General features: G+C 46.1%; 7 protein-coding genes across 7 annotated transcripts; 5 read left to right on the forward strand and 2 right to left on the reverse strand.

The window, feature by feature from the left end:
• Positions 1-214: 214 nt before the first annotated feature.
• LAJ45_07679 (uncharacterized protein) lies at positions 215-1186 on the forward strand (the record flags this gene model as incomplete). The annotated part of the gene is made up of 1 exon (XM_046117235.1): positions 215-1186. One exon carries the CDS (start codon positions 215-217, stop codon positions 1184-1186), a length of 972 nt encoding a protein of 323 aa, XP_045969531.1.
• Positions 1187-3522: 2336 nt separating this feature from the next.
• LAJ45_07680 (uncharacterized protein) lies at positions 3523-6156 on the reverse strand (the record flags this gene model as incomplete). The annotated part of the gene is made up of 5 exons (XM_046117236.1): positions 3523-4331; positions 4381-4919; positions 4974-5225; positions 5441-5486; positions 5824-5890. 5 exons carry the CDS (start codon positions 5888-5890, stop codon positions 3523-3525), a joined length of 1713 nt encoding a protein of 570 aa, XP_045969532.1.
• Positions 6157-7111: 955 nt separating this feature from the next.
• On the reverse strand, positions 7112-8113 carry LAJ45_07681 (uncharacterized protein; the record flags this gene model as incomplete). Its single annotated transcript, XM_046117237.1, has 2 exons — positions 7112-7752; positions 7816-8113. The coding sequence occupies 2 exons, from the start codon at positions 8111-8113 to the stop codon at positions 7112-7114; spliced, it is 939 nt and encodes a 312-aa protein (XP_045969533.1).
• A 649-nt stretch (positions 8114-8762) lies between these two features.
• On the forward strand, positions 8763-9889 carry LAJ45_07682 (uncharacterized protein; the record flags this gene model as incomplete). Its single annotated transcript, XM_046117238.1, has 2 exons — positions 8763-9736; positions 9832-9889. The coding sequence occupies 2 exons, from the start codon at positions 8763-8765 to the stop codon at positions 9887-9889; spliced, it is 1032 nt and encodes a 343-aa protein (XP_045969534.1).
• Positions 9890-10085: 196 nt separating this feature from the next.
• LAJ45_07683 (uncharacterized protein) lies at positions 10086-11069 on the forward strand (the record flags this gene model as incomplete). Its single annotated transcript, XM_046117239.1, has 1 exon — positions 10086-11069. One exon carries the CDS (start codon positions 10086-10088, stop codon positions 11067-11069), a length of 984 nt encoding a protein of 327 aa, XP_045969535.1.
• A 587-nt stretch (positions 11070-11656) lies between these two features.
• On the forward strand, positions 11657-15146 carry LAJ45_07684 (uncharacterized protein; the record flags this gene model as incomplete). Its single annotated transcript, XM_046117240.1, has 7 exons — positions 11657-12063; positions 12124-12326; positions 12378-12554; positions 12619-12643; positions 12698-12711; positions 13246-13270; positions 13334-15146. The coding sequence occupies 7 exons, from the start codon at positions 11657-11659 to the stop codon at positions 15144-15146; spliced, it is 2664 nt and encodes an 887-aa protein (XP_045969536.1).
• Positions 15147-16074: 928 nt separating this feature from the next.
• Positions 16075-17134, forward strand: LAJ45_07685 (uncharacterized protein; the record flags this gene model as incomplete). The annotated part of the gene is made up of 2 exons (XM_046117241.1): positions 16075-16338; positions 16418-17134. The coding sequence occupies 2 exons, from the start codon at positions 16075-16077 to the stop codon at positions 17132-17134; spliced, it is 981 nt and encodes a 326-aa protein (XP_045969537.1).
• Positions 17135-18113: the final 979 nt, after the last annotated feature.

Here is an 18113-nt window from a genome sequence, read left to right on the forward strand (position 1 = left end):
ATGGCTCACGACATTGCATACAGTTTGCTCCATTTGAATATACTACGGATGTAGAAGGGTTATTTACCAACACCAGCGTTTGAACCTCAATAGGTTTCATACATTATTTGGGGGTAAAGCAAATCTATAAAGATACGAATTGGCCCCTGGAATTCTTTGCAAATTATTCTCTATTATTTCCATCTGAATACACAATACATATCGATCGTAAACCATGGCTCATCAAATTAACGGTGGGATCGTCTCGAAGCCTACACCCAGGGTTGTCGACTTTACTAGCTCGACTGCTTCTATTGGCGTAGAACTTGAAATGATAATTACGAACCTACCAGACTGCAAAGACCACTTTAAGCTCTTCGAGGAAGCCTTTATACCCTTGACTTCTGAACTCTTCCCTAACAAATCATTCCCCCGCAGCGAAGAGCCCTTCCAGATCAAAGATGACTTCTCTATCATTCCTGGGCCGAGGTTTCCTAGAGCTAGAAGGGTTGAAGTTGCAACCCCCGTCATGACAGGTGATGGGTCCCAATTCTCATACCATAGTATCATCCCAAAAATGTGCACCACAATCACTTCCACCCTTCCAATGGACGCCTCAATCGAATTCAATCACACTACTGCACTTCAGGTCCACATTGGTGTCGGAGACGGAAACACATACTGCCTTCGAGACCTCAAACGTATCTGCAAAGCGATCATAATCTTCGAGGACCACATGGACACTCTACACCCCAACTGCCGCAATCCTCCTGATAACGCTAACCCAAATCTTCTTCGTCGATGCTGCGCAAGCTTCAGGCTAAAGCTTCTCTCAGACACCAAGAGACTCGACGCTATTGATAAGCAGCAGAATGCGGCGGGACTTGTCATGTTGATGAATAGCTGTGTTGGAATGAGGGATTTGCCAAAGTATTACAAGTATAACTTGCGTTCTCTTGAGAAGTTTGGCACTGTGGAGTTTCGGCAGGCAGTCGGGACAGTGAGAAGTGAGGTGATCGTGGGATGGATCGAGACGGTGATCCGTTTCGTTTCTGCGGCAGTAGGAACGGAGGATGAGGTTTATAAGAGGTGGGCGGAGGGGGGTGCTATCGGGGATGAGGATTATGAGAGGTTTGGGGCGCCATTGATTAGTGTTGACCGGGATATCGATTCTTGGTGGGGTGTTAGGAATTTTGGCGACGCTTGAGGTTGGGTAGCTCTTGCTTTCTGTTCACTGGATTGACCGTTACTAAATTGGCCTCAATATTTTGTTTTTGTGTTTCCGTGTTTGTCATGATGTTATACGACTGGATGCTTTGTTTTTATTTTTCTCCTAGGTTAGGAATATTTTCAGTTTAGGAAATGAAATTGTAGAAATGAGAAAACTGCCGGTAGTTCTTCTTTATCTCGATTTACGGAAGGAAGTGCATACCGTACCTGCCGCTGTTCTTATACTGCCACTTGCTGTTTATTCCCGTCCGGCATATATATGTACGCCAATCTTCCATGTCATGAAGGGACTCGGCAATTCCTGTCGCTACTACACGATTTGAGACATATTACACCCGATAAATTTGTGAATGAATAGATGCGGCTTTTAATACTATGTACATATATGTGTGTGTACCAGTAAAGACCTGCAGTTCGTTCGTTGCGTACATATACATATTCCTTACCTCCTAATATTGAGATCTATGTTTGTCTTATATAACATATAGTTAACCCTGATTGGAAACTGCAGATAGATGTGGTCTTTATCTTAGATAATCTCTTCTCCTCATATTCTTGGAGGTTGGATTTCCTGGTGTTTGTAAAATTACTTCCTGTAAATAATCACCACTCGTTACTAAAATTGAACAGCAGACCCATGGCCATTCATCAACCCAAAGAACATTATTCTTCGATAGCCATCCACAAAACATTATCTATGCTAATGAGCGGTTTCTATCGTAAATGGATAGCTCATTTCTGTACAGGGCATGATATTAGTATACATGTAGTTCTTTATACCCGGGACGACATATGCAACGAATTTGAAAACCTTTACATATTTGAACATTTCTTTCTGTGGGGTTTTTGATATATATTATACCATGAAATTTACTTCTTTAGATAAGGCTTAGTGCCGTGTACCAGCTGTAATTAAGCTATACGAAGTATGAAGTATATATTATACCCCGATCCAGAGTTCGAACTATTAATCTATTCTCCTTGTCATTAGCAAATAACTATAACAATATTAGTAAAGAGATGGCTACCGTTCACCACAATTTTCACATCAAAGGTCCGTGAATATTCGCCCTTCTGTATTCTGGTCCCGGCCCAGGCGCGCGCTCGCATTGGAATTTTAGACCGCCCATGACACAATTCATCCTCACCTTAAAATGAGACTCTTAAGCTTTGAAGCAATCATATACTTCATACGGAAGCGTAATGAATATCACGGTCTCTACGACCGTATGAATATTAATGACATTGATGCATACTTGTATGTACTATTAGATCAAAGACCCTTTTACTAAACGGTTTTAACACCCCTAACATTGATGCCAAAATTTAAAGTTGGCTCATGATGATAGATCTTCTTGTCAAGTACTTATCAATTGGTCCCGCGCCCAGATTCCGGCCCTCTGTAAATTTTGGGGGGGGTCAGCTTTGATAGACTAGCGGATATGATACGGCTAGTTGTACGTGTGTAGTCACGGTAATTAAGCGATTTTATAACAGTAGATCGTAATAACAGCAGATACCACATGCGGCATGATCAGAGCGTGCAGGGTATTCAAGATACTCTACATCAATCATGTACCTAAGGACGTACCCAAGCCCTCAAAAGTACTGTAACATATAGATACCTCGAGACTCGTGTGCTAGTACGTACTTGCTGTGACAACCGACCGCGCCACAGACCTCCTGTTGTCACGCAGAAACATACTCTCGTGGCGAGTGGAAGCACGGGTCCAATTTAACCCCAGTCTTATAACGTCACACATCACGGAGCACCGGAATAATCCCCGGCAAACTCCTTGCATGAAATGATCGAAGATCCCTTTATGCTATGTAGATCAAATCAGGCTGAATTCCAGAACGAGGACAGGGGTAACGAACGGCGGCGGCAAAGAAGAAAGGGAAGGCTTCTAAAGACTTCTTTTCCACTTCTAGCCAAGGAGTAGCTACATAGATCATAACCGTATACTTAACGGAGGAAAATAACCCAAGACCAACCAAACCCAAAAACAGAAAATAAAGACGTACAAAGAAACGCTTTCTCAGGAGTAGGTACTCTAGTACACCGCACAACGGTACTAATGGTATATCATACTAACGGAGGTAATTGGTGGAATGGGTGGACAGAATCGCCCATTCCCGATACCGGTCAAACAAAATCGATCGATCGCAAGAGGGAATACGAGAAAAATAAAATAAAGGAAAAGGCTACAAGTGTAACAAAAGACAAACCGTTCCTACCCACGATCTTTATCCGCAAGAAAAACAAAAACTCCTAATAAACAACCCATAATCGCAGTAACTAGGTGTAAGTATTTAACATGCGTGAACACTGATACCGTTTCTCTTTCCAACGCCGTTTGCCTCCTTGTAATCGGGGACGTTAGTCGAATAATGCGATTCCTCGATATGCTTCCTATCTTCGCTCCCTCTCTTGATATCCTTGGAACCGCTTTTCTGCACCATGTAATTATTCCTCGCCTTGCTGGGCTTGGGCCTCTCTCCGGTAGACCTTGTCTTTGATTCTGGTTTTCCTGCCCTTTCAATGTTCACCGCTACCTTTTTATCCGTATCTTCCAATCCCTTTTTAGTAACTTCCGCATTCTCTAAGGAAGACCCTATTTTTTCATTAATTTCATCCAAACCACTTTCGGGCACAATATTCCCGTTTTTGACCACTGGGAAAGGCCCTCCCAGAACCGTGCTAACATCACCCCACCACCTATCCCCAAAACTTTTATACCACTCTATAGTAGCCTTCAGACCCTCTTCAAATTCCGTTTTTTGCTCCCACCCCAACCCCTTCAGTTTTGTTACATCAACGGCATACCGGCGATCATTGAATGGACGATCCTTTGTATAATCTACCCAATCCTCAATGCGAAACCGAGGGTCATTTGGATTATTTCCGAAATATGTAATGAGGAGTTTACAGAGATCGATATTGGATATCTCATCTGTAGAGCCGACGTTATAGATTGCACCTATTGTACCACGGTGAAGGATGGTATCAAAGGCGTCAGCGGCATCGGCAGCGTATAGGTATCGACGGGTGTGGAGACCGTCGCCGTGGAGGATAAGCTTGCTTTGGCGGTGGAGGAGAAGAGCGAATTTAGGAATGATTTCTGTCTTTATTAGTTTTCATCCGAGAGTTTATAGGTAAGAATGATGTACTTTCGGGGTATTGGTGAGGCCCATATATATTATTGGAGCGGACAACAATGATTGGGAGTTTAAAGCTCTTCCAGTAGCTGTGCACCAACATCTCTGCCGCTGCTTTACTGGCAGCATAAGGATTCGTAGGCGCAAGTATACTTCCCTCAACGAGATCATCTTCGTCGGCCCCTACCTCGCCATATACTTCGTCGGTGCTCACATGGACAAACCTCTTGAGCATGCCGTGGTTCTTCGCACACTCGAGTAATACGTGGGTGCCGTATACGTTAGTGTTTGTGAACTCATAGCTGTTTCCGAAGCTCAAGTCAACATGTGATAGCGCCGCGAAATGGAATATTGTGTCTATCTTGTATTTGCGCAAAACGTCTTGAACTTGGGTAGGAGAAGTTATATCGCCGTGAACGAATGTGAAATTTGGCGAGGACGAGAGAGATCGTGTATTGTTCAGAGAAGCGCAATAGTCGAGTTTGTCGAAACTGACTATATTGTACGCATCTGGGTAGGTTAGTGTTAGATGACGTACAAGCCAACAGGCGCTATACAGGGATTAGCTTTGGTATCGTCGCATGAAAAGATAAAGGGAGGCAAACATGAATCCTGCACCGCCGGTGATTAGGATGTTCTTTGTGTCTGGTAGTGGCTCGAATTTGGTTGTGCCTTTGAGGACAGGAGCCTCCTTCCAGATCTCTGTGTCACGAAAGCGGCGGTGGATGGTGTGTATCGAGTCTTCGTCTTCCGCGCACTGCCGCTTCGAGTGCGGAGTGAGCTGAGAATGAGATGCACGTTTTCCAGGCGCCATCGTATAGTGTGTATTTTTTTGTCTTTGTTGTAAGGACGAGACGCTGAAAAAGAAGGAGGAAGGACGAGACACGTTACTACTTGTCTAAAATATCATCCATCCCAATCCCAGCTCATAGACATTTGAGCCGCACAAACGGCGGAGGTTACGCAGCTCAAAGCTAGGATAGAGAAAGATATATGAGAATGGGGGCTAGGGTAAGATAAATGGGTATTATGAAGGGGGGCAAGGCAGGACGAGAGATGTTGGGTAACGTACATACCAGGTTGCCGGGATAGGCGGGAAAGATCTCTCAAATGCGAAACTGCACAGATCAAAAAGGAACGATGATCATCAACCAAGTTGGATCATGCAAGGGAGTAAAAGGCCGTGAAAACAAACAGCAGCGCAGCAGTGAGCGAGTGAGAGAAGAGAAGAAGGAAAGAAACGAGGATGTTTTATTTAATTATTTCCATTACCCCCCGCCTAGTGGGTAATTAAAAGGAGAGGGGGGACTAGAATCACAAACACACAAAGGATAAATGTGTCGGGAGGAGGGGGGATGGAGGGGGGATGGAGGAAGAGGAGGGGGAAGAGGAGGGGGAAGAGCTGCCGGAACTAGCGTTGAAGAACTCAAAGCCTTGGGAAGATACTCTACTTACGGGCCGTAATCTTCACATAACTAGAGCTTATCACATTTTCCCAAATTAGCTGCACATCATTGTCCATGCTGTTCTCTGTTTAATGCAGTTTTGTGTACCAGTACAGGGTCAAGACAATGCCACGATACATGTACGTATACGATATACCTAGGATGTTGTCGCCTATCCCGTGTTGCGCAATAGAGAGGGCTTGAAATCTATCCTAGGCGAGGAGAGAACAGTTGACGAACACTGTGTAACTACCTACTTGAGACTTGGATGTCTACAGTCGGTTGCCACAGACTGACAGCAACATTAAACAGACCGTCAAACAATAGCCATTTTCTCGGTCATGCTTTAAATTTTTGGATATGATTTTGAAGCTCTAATGGCCTAAAAGAGGCTGGCTTTCTAAATAATTTAGAATCACCGGTTTAGGAGTAATATTGATGGAGCTATGAGCATTCGAGGTGGCGGAGGTCAACTTCGAGGATTTGACCTACGAGCTGGATGCTGGATGCAACGACAGGGTATCAAGACCCCGCCGAGCCACTAAAAAAGACTCTGGATGTGTTTGTGCAAAGTCTCAACTTTTAAGCCTTTCAGGAGGTGCGGCCCGGTACTCGGATCTAGCGTGAAGAGGTTCCGCAGATACGTACATGTACATATGGCACATACTCGCGTCAGGAAAAAGAACCAGAACATGCAAGTGAGAAAGCAAGGATTATTTGTGTGGAGTGGCGCTGAGCTGCCATACAAACTAGGCATTTGCATGTTCTGGTTCTTTATCCTAGTCGCGAGTACACGATGGTTTATTGTTCTTGTTCCTGCATGTGAATGTCTCAGTCACACGAGAAAACACGATTCGGGGCGCGGGTCACAGGGCAGGGGTTTCTACGAATAAGTGCATACATATATACAGGTACTGTATTTAAGGAACATCAAGGAATCCCCACCCCGAAATAGATAGATTGCTCTAATCTCGCTAAATCTAAACCAATTCTGGGACTCGGAAAAGTACATGTATAGAACTTAAGAGCATGCACAATTATAGCTACATGTATGTATGTGTGTTTAAATGTAGGTACGGATGCACCAGCTAAAGTACATTCATTGTTTGACCAGATTAAGCACCGTAACGTGTCAAAGCCAAGCAATTCTGTTGACTTGTTCTGAACCTGTAAACTTTCTGTATCAAGTAACACGTTGACTTTTCTTCAACACTTTTTACCAACTCAATAATATATTGTAGCCAGATCATACCTTCAATTAATAGGCCCGGGCCCAACTATTGTTTACCCAGCATCGATCACAATTCGTCACCGGAAAATTGATCCACATCCATGGTACTAAGTAACTTTCTTTTCATTGGTCTTTCGACCATAGTTGCTCCCAACCCTACTCCAATACCGCCTCCAGTACTGGCCTTCCCATTCTCTTCAACTGCAAGCACCCGGGAGTCTCTTGTCGTATCCTTCATTTCCTGAATCGACAGGAGCTCTATAGAATACTGTCTATTGATAAATCGATGATCCTCCAGTCCATCACCACCGCCCTCATCATCGCGAATTTCCTCATCAGAAAGTAATCGGCGTTGCCGTTTAGAGCCAGCAACAGGGACTGCTTTTATATCATTCACTACCTCAAAGGAGCTTTGTATCTCCCTTTCTGCTTCCAACCCCACCCGCTTTTCAGTTTTAATCTTCCCCAGGATATGCAAAATATCTTTCAACATATTGGTTTGTAGGCCCTGCTCATCGGCCATTCTCTCCTGCTTGATTGCAAGACGCTTCTGCCCCTGTTCGAGGTCACGAAAAATCAAGTCATGGGAGTGTAGCTTTTGATGAATCGTGTGAAGCGTTTCAAGAAGTGTGAGTTTTGCCTCGAACGTATGGAGTAGATCGGTAGTGGTTTGAGTAAGGCGGCGGAGGACTGTAAGCTGTGCATCGACTTTGATAAAATATGTGTTAGAGCTCTTGGAGCTAACATTAAATTTGGATTAGTACAACATACCTTCATCATCCCGCTTTGAAAAGGTAAGTTCGATCTGCTTTTGAGAATGGGTGATTTCTGCTTTGCAAGTATTTAGAAGGGTATTGAGCTCTTGTTGGTGACTTTGAAGCTTAGTTGTTGAGGTTTGGAGAAGTGTATTGAGTTCTTCGGATTGGAGAGCCAGTTTTCTAGACCAGAGAGAGAGGGAGGGAGAAGACATGGCTACTGGTGGTACTAGAGGGCTAGGCTGAGAGGTAGACTTCGACATCTGATCGCAGGGAGAGGGGTGATTTTTGCTATCTTTGCCGGAGGTGCTCATTGAACGCACACTACATGTAGTATAGTAACAATGTATACATATAATGCGCTGGTGCGGATGTGATCTTCTATTACGCTGTTACTACATGTACTCTAGGCTCGTACCCAGCCCTCCGTAGGAGGGTGTGCATTACGTACATTACATGTATCCCTCCGACGTGCATGGGAGGTCAAAGAGCCATCGGAACCCGGTTTACATGCAAAACCAAAGCTTATCTTTACCAAATCACAGCTCAAACATGCCCGACATAACAAAACCCCCGACCCGGGAGGGTCCAACTAGCGTCGAGAAGTTATTGCCCCGGCCTACTTGTATACACATGTAGCGAGCAGTAAGCTGCTGGTTATAATTGATTGGCACGAGACTACATGTAGTGAAGAAAGCTTTGGAGTGTACATACGTGTACAATAGATTTATTCCCACAGACATTTATGTAGACTGGATTCGGACAATTTATATGCTGCATGACTAAGCATTACTAGGCATCAAGACACTCGCCGAGTGAGATCTTATGCGGAGACACTCTAACGTCTTACTCTATCCGGGTAACAAACCTATGACCTCACTACTAGATGAGCCTCTTTTCGCCTGCATTAAAAAAAAAGTTCACCTACATACACCCCAACCACGCCGCCACACGACGATAGTTATGCTACGCAAAGGCGTGCGGACAAACCAAACAGATCTTCGCCGTTTGTTTGATACCCTCAAGTCCCTCCGTAACCAGCGTACTGCAATTACCGAACTCCCCACACCAAGAACCCGCGCAAATGAGGGCACCAGAACTACTGTTCTGGAAGGAGACAAGAAAGAATGGGATTCAATGGAGGCAATGGAGGCTGCGGATGTCATTGACGACAATGAACCGAGAATCAGGGTTTTCCGCCAGACAATCAAGCCTCCGGAGCTTTTAAAGCAACCACTCGAGTCACTGTCTGAAACACCAATTCTAGATGCTGCAACTGGGTTGAACAAATCAGTTTCGCCAGCGGTCAGCTTGACAAAAGTAGAGCTGCATTACCTTCGGAAACTGACAAATGCGCTCAATTTCCTTGCGCATTCGCCTGTAAGCGTCATGAAGGAGATTTTCTATTGGCTCGAAAGATTCAGACCGAATCCGAAGGTGTTGCAGCTCCTTACTCCGCATGCGTGGTCGCTCTTGTGGGCGTTAGAAACCAGCCAGATTCCTACATTTCGGAGTAAATTAATCGGAGATATGATGGTTTCTGCGGGGATTGAATTGAACGAGGATCAAAATATCGCCTATATTGGCGGTTTGTATTGGAACGGAGCTAGCAAAGAGGCACTCACAAGATGGACGCATGGGACCAAGAGGTGGAGAGGGTCTGCTAAACACTGGAACCTTGGCATTCGAATGTTCTCGCTCAACCAGGAGCCCTATGTAGCAAAATATTGGCTTGGTCAGATGATCACAGCCCTTGGCCAAGCTGAGCCTAAATCGTTCATACCAGTCATCATGTCCTTTAATCATCTATATCACCCAAAAAGGGCCTGGGAGACATATAAGGAGATGCGGGGATGGATGAAACGCACCAACACTAAGCTCACAATATCGCAATACGATACTATTTGCATGTCATTCCTTGACAGCGGCCAACAGAGGTATGGTCTGGATGTTTATAAACATATGATTTTTTCAGTGCCCAAGGCATTCGAAAGAATGCAGACAGATATCTACGAAAACTTATCGAGCGCAGTGGTCGGGGCGCAGGAAACGATAAATTCTCCAAAAAAGTTGACGAACCTCTCACTTGAGTCGCTCCGGGATCTTCCGCCAAAGATCCAGGACAAATATTTTTATGGAAGCTGGCTTAAGAACTCCATACGTATGGGTAGGACAGATCTTGCGTGGTACTTAGTCCGCGAGGTAATGATCGAGAGAGATTTCCTACCGGATTCGATACATTACAACTGCATTCTTCAAGGGTTTCTGGATGAAAAAAACGTTGAGATGGCAGAGCAGATAGCAGAAGAAATGATCAAGTCTCGATTTCATCAGCTAGAGATGGATAAAGAGAAGAAGGAGTGGAAAGATTGGACTAGTAAAGCAGCTTCCACAATTGAAATTGACCCCGCGATAAGTATCCCCACGAAGGGTACCCTTACTCCCAGCACAACACCCCCAGCAACTATACAAACCTTCTCCCTCCTTATCAATTACTACTCCCGTCGCAACCGCATGGAAAAAGTCGTCGCCTACACCTCTACAATGTCATCCTGCCAAATATCACCAAATTCCTACATTTTCAATCACTTACTCTACTCGCTTCTCCGTGTCCATGATATCCCGCGTCTTATGCGGATATACCTGATGATTTTATCTTCGGCAGATGTAAAACCAGATATGGAAACATGGAATATCATGTGGATGACTACATGGAAGCGTTATACCCAGAAGCACCGAAGATTCGATGAGCTATTGCCCCCACGGGCGCTTTTTGCGGATATGGTCAAACGTCTTAGTAGAAAGCAGATCAAGGGAGATGAAGAAAATGAAAAAATGAAAAACATGTGGCACACAGTCATGAAATCGTTCATGCTTTCTAGAGACTTTCCTGGCGCCCTCATAGCTCTACATGTTGGGATAAAATTGTGGGACATGAAGGTAGACGATACAGTAGTAAGGGAGATTGTATTTGGGACCATGCGGACTGGTTATTGGGATCCGGATCGCGAGGAGATGCCAAGAATCCATCCAGAGATGATCGATGGCTGGGTGGAGAGATTGAGATCGCAGGCAAGGTACTTTTTGAGGCATAGGAGGAGAGGTGATAGGAAGACGGCAGGGTTGTGGAGGAGCGTGAAGGATCCAGAAGGGCTCTTGGAGGGATTGACGTCGCTTTTGAGAGACAAGTTAGGTGACAACGCAAAGGTTAAGGAGATATCCGAAAGGGCCAAGGTAGAAATGGGAGTAGAAGGTTTGAAGATTGATTAAATAACTCATTTTTATTTTTTATTTTGAAGTTAAAGTTGAGTTATATAATATATGCATCATATCAGAAGGCATAAAGTACATATTCCAATTGACCCGATGGTACTGATAAGTTTTGCTAGTAACCCAAGTGGACCTAAAACTACATACATATAGTCGACTCGACAAAACCTGGAAATGGTACTACATGTACCCTACTACATTCTTCTGATCGTCTTAAAAGATCAAGTCTCAACACATAATGTAAAACACCACTCCTTTTGCATTGGCTTTTCATGGCTATTGAATTATGGCTGACTGTGTAGGTCTCTTTCTAATGTATGTATGTACTTTATGTTGACATGCATATATGTACCAATCACAATGTTTTACAATGCTGTGGTTGCATCACTGGCAAGTGGTGTCCACCATACACATCAGTGCCTAGACGGACAACGCATGGAATAGACAAGGCTGAAAGTCGAGTACCTACATGCTCAGTAGGCAGCCCTTGTTTGACTTCAATCCTCTTTACCTCTATTCATATCCACGACTTTCAACAACCTTTGCTATTCCTGCCATCGGTGGCGGATTCCAGAAAAATTCCCATCATGGAAGCGGTTGGTCTTGCAGCAAGTATCATTGCCATCACTCAGTTATCCAGCAAACTGCTCTCTATAACCTATAATTATATCAGCAACTTCCAAAAAGCACCAAGAGATATCAAAAACCTAGCCAGCGAGTTACACGCCCTCGTAGGGGTTCTTGACAACCTAAAGGATTATTTAGACGCAAATCCTTCGTCTCCAGCTCTACAGAAGCTTGCAGGAAATGGTGGGCCGATCGAAGTATTCACCGAGGAGATGAATGCACTCCATCGCAAATTCAGTGCAATCGACTCTTCAAAGCTTACTGCGAAGCTTGGCTGGCCTCTCAAGGATAAGGATATCACGCAGACACTCTCAAGTGTTGAGCGACATAAGACGGTTTTTATTTTTGCTATGAATGTAGATCAATTGTAAGCTAGTCTGGTTATTAGAATGAGTCTTGAGTGTTATGCTGACATTTTGATATTAAGATCATTATCAAAAGCGATAGAAGTTTATTTTATTGATATTAAGAAGGCAGTTGAATATATTAATACGTGTGTTAAAGGCACAGCTCCCGCAGTGCAGGAAATTAAGGAGGACGTTAAGAACACAGCTACTACGGTTCAGGAAATCAAGTCTGATGTGGGGGGTACCAATGTAGCTATTCAGGCCCTTCAGTCTACCCAAGACGGTAAGATGGCAGAACCGCCTAGATCTACTGATTTCACTAACCGGCCTTTAGCGGAAGCTCGTTTAAAGGTATTGAACTGGTTATACCCAGAGTCTTTTGAAACAAGGCACCTCGATATCAGCAGAAGGCGGCGGGAAAGAACCGGAGAATGGCTTTTAAAATCTCCCGAGTTTTGTGAATTTGTCAGTAATAACCAAAATTCACCGATACTATGGGGCTACGGCATTCGTAAGTACCATATAGTCCCCACCTATAGTAGAGGTGTTTGTATTAATTAAAAATAATTATATAGCTGGCGCTGGCAAGACTTTTTTGAGGTAGTTTTACATGAAAACCCTTACCCAACCTCCTTTGTCTAATCAGGATTTTAGTTCTGCGGTTATCAGTCACCTCCAAATCGAGGCACGGAAAAACAATTATGTGGTATCTTATATCTATTTCAACTACAAGGAGCAAAAACAACAGAAGCCCCTTCAGATACTTGCCAGCTTGGTCAAGCAGCTTGCCTGTCGGACATCACCACTTCCCAGCTACATCATTGACCTTCATACCCGGCTCACAAAAGAAACTAAACAGCCTACTGAAGAGGAATTATATTCCGCCTTGGTCTCAACTTTGAAATCCTTTGGGCGAGTCTTCTTCGTTTTCGATGCTTTGGATGAATGCGATCAAACCGACCAACGGAGAACTCTCTTACCATTGTTTCACCGCATGGTCGGAGAGAATCCGAACATAAGGATCTTCCTAACGAGCCGACAACACCCCGAAGATATCCAGGCCTCGTTTGAGAAGTCAGCAAAGGTCGAGCTCCGAGCCAATGACGAAGATATAAAGCTCTATATTCAGCAGAAAATCAACGAAAACCCCCGGGCAAAGAGTCTTACTAGTAAAGGCGATCGCCTGAACACGATTATTTCAGAACTTACAAAGGCAGCAAATGGGATGTAAGTAGAGAAAAAGGCCTTGATCAATTAACAGGTTCATATGCTAACGCCAACTAAACTCAGGTTTCTACTAGTACACTTCCATATTAATCTCATCTGTCAACAGACAACACCCAGAAAACTCATGGCTGAGCTTGAAAGGCTTACACTCGATGGCTCGAGATCAAAAAACAATCCCTTGGATCCCACCTATGATAGAGCTATAGAATCGATCCGTTCTCAGCCCGCAGATTTTGAGCTGGCAAAAAGTATCTTTACCTGGCTCGTGAAGGCTCAGAGAACTCTTACCGTCGACGAGATTCAGATTGCGGTATCTATGGAACCCGATATCCGTGAGCTTGAAGAAGATGATTTACCAAGCAAAAAGACTCTTCTTGACGCTTGCGCTGGGCTAGTGGTAATTGATGAGAAAAGCGGGATAGTGCGTCTTGCGCATTACACTGTTCAGGAATATCTATTGAGAGTCCTTCTGATTCCTGAGGAGGCCAATCTATATATTGTCACATCTTCTATATCATTTCTCATGCTCGATATATTCGGTGGTAAAGCTAACAGCTGGCCTGAATATGATATATTTGGTCGTAAGGCTAAAATTAATTACTGGAAATATATACCCTACGGTTCTAGGGCTGCAGTCGACAGGGAAGATGAGATCTCCAGTTCAGAGACTATCTTCCAATGGCCTGAAGATGATTTCCCCTTCTTAGGATATATAGTCACGCAGCTACCGTTTCATCTAAGGCAATGTGATGAAAACTGGACAACTGAACTCATCCTTAAACTCTTCGAAGACCAGCATAGGGTTGAGCTTTATTCGCTGACAAGAAGTGTTTATCTCCGGGACCGCACGATAGAAGTGTATGGTTGGCACTTCAACGGACCCGTGCCTAAGCAATCGCAATTGCAGTTGTTATCCATAATAGGACATTTCTCGGCGCTTCGAATTGCCCTCGAACAAGAGGATGATGTCATGAGAAGATACGATGGATATACCGCACTGCATTTTGCAGCGAATGAAGCACACGTTAGAGTGGCCCGACTGCTCATCGATCATGGTGCAGATGTCTCCGCGGAGGACTGGGACCAGAAAACACCGCTACATAAGGCAGCGGAGGGGGGACACCTAGAAATAGCCCGACTGCTCATCGATCATGGTGCAGATGTCTCCGCGGAGGACGAGGACCAGAAAACACCGCTACATAAGGCAGCGGAGGGGGGACACCTAGAAATAGCCCGACTGCTCATCGATCGTGGTGCAGATGTCTCCGCAAAGGACGGGGACCAGGAAACACCGCTGCATCTGGCAGCGGAGGGGGACCTAGAAATAGCCCGACTGCTCATCGATCGTGGTGCAGATGTCTCCGCGAAGGACTGGCATCAAACAACACCGCTGCATCTGGCAGCGGAGGGGGACCTAGAAATAGCCCGACTGCTCATCGATCGTGGTGCAGATGTCTCCGCGAAGGACTGGGACCAAAGAACACCGCTACATGGGGCAGCGGAGGGTGGACACCTAGAAATAGCCCGACTGCTCATCGATCGTGGTGCAGATGTCTCCGCGGAGGACAGTTATCAAAAAACACCACTATATAAGGCACTGGAGTGGAGCCACCTAGAAATATCCCGACTGCTCATCGATCGTGGTACAGATGTCTCCGCGGAGGACGGGTGCCAAAGAACACCTCTAAAACTAGCCGAAATACTTGTTCAAAATACACAGCATAATCCCACCAGAAAGCGGGAACACCCAGAAGAATCAGAGCAGTCGGAAGCTCGCAAACGGCGCACGTTGCTCGAAAACAGACCAAGCCCCGATGGTCAGTCGAGCAATGTACTTCCCTCGATAGACAGCGTTATGGATATGGGTTGGTGGTGAACGAATATATATATATGGGGGGGCGGTTTTCTGTGCGGGGTGGTGGGGATTATGGTTCTTGTCTGTTTTTTTTTTTTTTTTTTTTTTTTTTTTTCATTATCGGTAGAGGTTAGTGTAGCGCTATAGGATTTTGGAAGGATGCGAGTATCTTTTTTTCTTCCTTTTTTTTTTTCTTCTTTTTCTTCGTTTCGGATTTCTTTTTAGGTTTCTTCCTTTCTTTAAATTTTTCCTTCTCCCCGAACCCCCTTCTTTTTGGATCTCCTCCTCCTTTGATTCATTCATATTTCGTTGCTATCTTCTTTTTCCTTCTTCATGGGCCGGTGCATCTATTTCTGGGTATGGATCTATATCTCTTGGGTTATAACAATACATTCTCTCTACGGCTTACCTACCAAATTGACTCGTGGGGTTCGGTGATAAAGATGCGATGTAACTCAAGTCCTTACACAGTTTACTATAATTATCAATTTTGAGCTTCTATAGCGACTAGATGTAGTGGGAATGTTACGATATCTATTATCTGTCCACAAAGTACTACATATTCTGGGACCCTGTTTGCTATTTGATATGGGGTTACCACGTGGGTGCGATCCAATCACAGAACATCACTCGAGCAACCAATCACGTGCAACCCCTGCAGCTGCTTCACGCGGCGCGGCGCACATCATGATCACCAAACACACGAGCCTCACGATCAAAACGGCGCGAGAAAAAAGGCCTCCTTCCGATCCTTTACACCCAACACCACATTCAAAGTACAATTAACACACGCAGTACTATTAGAGCAAAGCATAGAGATATCGTATTGACATCACACAAATTCCAGGCATAAGCCTCATCCTTGGCACGCCCACCACGCACCACAACCACCCTCGACCGTTCAATCCACCACTCCACCACCACTCCACCACCACTCCACCACCACACAATGTCCACCCGCAAGCGCCCGCCCCCAAACCCCCTCGACCCCGACTCCGACTCCGACACCAGCAGCCCCCCCACCAGCAAGAAGCGCCCCTTCCAGCAGAAGCCTCCCCAAACCACCACCTCCTCCATACCCCCACCACCACCTCCACCGCAGGCCGCCGCCGCCAATGACGACGATGATGAAGACGACTACATGAACATGACCATCGCCGAGCCCAGCGCGCCCGAAACATTCTCGCAGCGCAAGAAGCGCCTGCAACTCGAAGTACCACTCCCCCCCCCTCCCCCCCCCCCCCCCTCCCCCTTCCCCCTTCCTCCCTTCTCCCTACTAACCCCCCACGCAGGCCGAAACCCGCGCCCGCCCCAAATCCAAAGCCGAGCTCGCCGCGCTCGAAAAATCCAACCGCGAAGCAGCCCTCGCAAAGTCCCTCCTCGACACCCAAACACCCAACAAGGGCCTCCTCATGATGCGCAAAATGGGCTTCACGCCCGGGACCGCCCTCGGCGCCCCCACCACCACCACCACCACCACCACAGCAGCGAGGTTAGAGCCCATACCAGTGACGCTGAAAGAAGACCGCACCGGCATCGGGCACGCCTCTGCGCAGCGCGCAAAACTCGCCTCTGCCGCCTCCTCCTCCTCCACCACCGCGGCGGCGGCGCAGCTCTCGCCAGAAGACTACCGCGCGCGCGTCGCCTCGGAGCAGGAAGAGCGCCGGCGCGAGGCGCAGATGGTGGCCGCGCAGAAGCTGGCCGAGCAGTTCTCGTGTGAGCGGTCTGGGGGCGCCGTGGGGGAGCGTACAGTGCCGTTACGGAGCATCCCCGTGCTGTGGCGCGGCCTCGTGAAGCGGCGCGAGGAGGCTGAGCGTGAGAAGAGGATGCGGTATGATCTTCTGCAGAGCCTGGATACGCCGCGGCTGCCGGGGTGTGCGAGGGACTGTGAGCTGGATGAGGTTGATAAAGCGGCGCTGGGCATCACGGTGCCGGGGTTGCGGCGGCTGGGGGTGGGGCAGGGGCGGTGGTGGAGGAGGATGGTGGGAGGAGGGGGAGGAGGTGGATGAGGAGTTGGAGAGGGAGGAGGCACGTGCGGTGGGGGAGAGGGTGGTGGGGTTGTGTGAGTATCTGAGGAGGGAGTATAGGTATTGCTTTTGGTGTAAGTGTAGGTATGAGGATGAGGCGATGGAGGGGTGTCCGGGCGTTGAGGAAGACCTGCATGGCTAGTCATGGTCAGGTACATGATTAATTAATTTGGAAATGGAGCGTGTATGTACGATAGTGGCTGTTATTTCTTGATGTGTTAATAATAATTGAGCGGATTGGGAGCTTTTTAGAGGAGTTATCGGTAGTCGGGAATTCAAAGTCATTAGTAGCATCAAAAACTTACCCTAGTCCACAAAGCGGGTGCATATTAGCATTTACGGAAAAGGCCTAAAATGACACAGTTTTCGGTATACTTACGTGCTCCGAAATAACATGATGCAAAAAGACATAGTTCGCTGTCACTGCAAGTAAAAAAGGAGAAGAAAAAAAGAACAAAACGTTCTATAAAACTACAAAAGGTACAAAACTACAAAAGGTACTGCAGCGACTTATTAAGACATTTGCGACTGCTACTCCCACCCCTGGTTTGAACCCAGGACCTTATGTGATTGGTGGTATCCTGGGTACTCTCGGTGTCGACGAGCAGTCTATCCACTAGACCACCCGCCCATAGTGGATGCTGTGCCCGAGGTGATACTTGAGCTAGCTTGGCAGTGTGCCAAGATGAAGATCGAACTTGAACCCGACCCTTCGATATTATCATTGCTCAGCCAATACGTATACTAGTTGATGTATTCGTTTTGGATTATACCGAACTGTGTCATCTTGCATTCATGTGTTATTGTAGAGCACGTCTACCGAAAACTGTGTCATTTTAGACCTTTTCCGTAACATTTAATCCCATGTTCCAGTTCAGCCCAGCCGAGTGATTCACCATGACCCACCACTCCATCCCCACCCCCACACCTTTTGCAAGCCCCCAGACCCTCTACACTTGGG

Source organism: Morchella importuna (genome assembly GCF_003444635.1).
Source record: "Morchella importuna strain M04M26 chromosome Unknown Morimp01GS025, whole genome shotgun sequence".
NCBI classification, from domain to species: Eukaryota; Fungi; Ascomycota; class Pezizomycetes; order Pezizales; family Morchellaceae; genus Morchella; species Morchella importuna.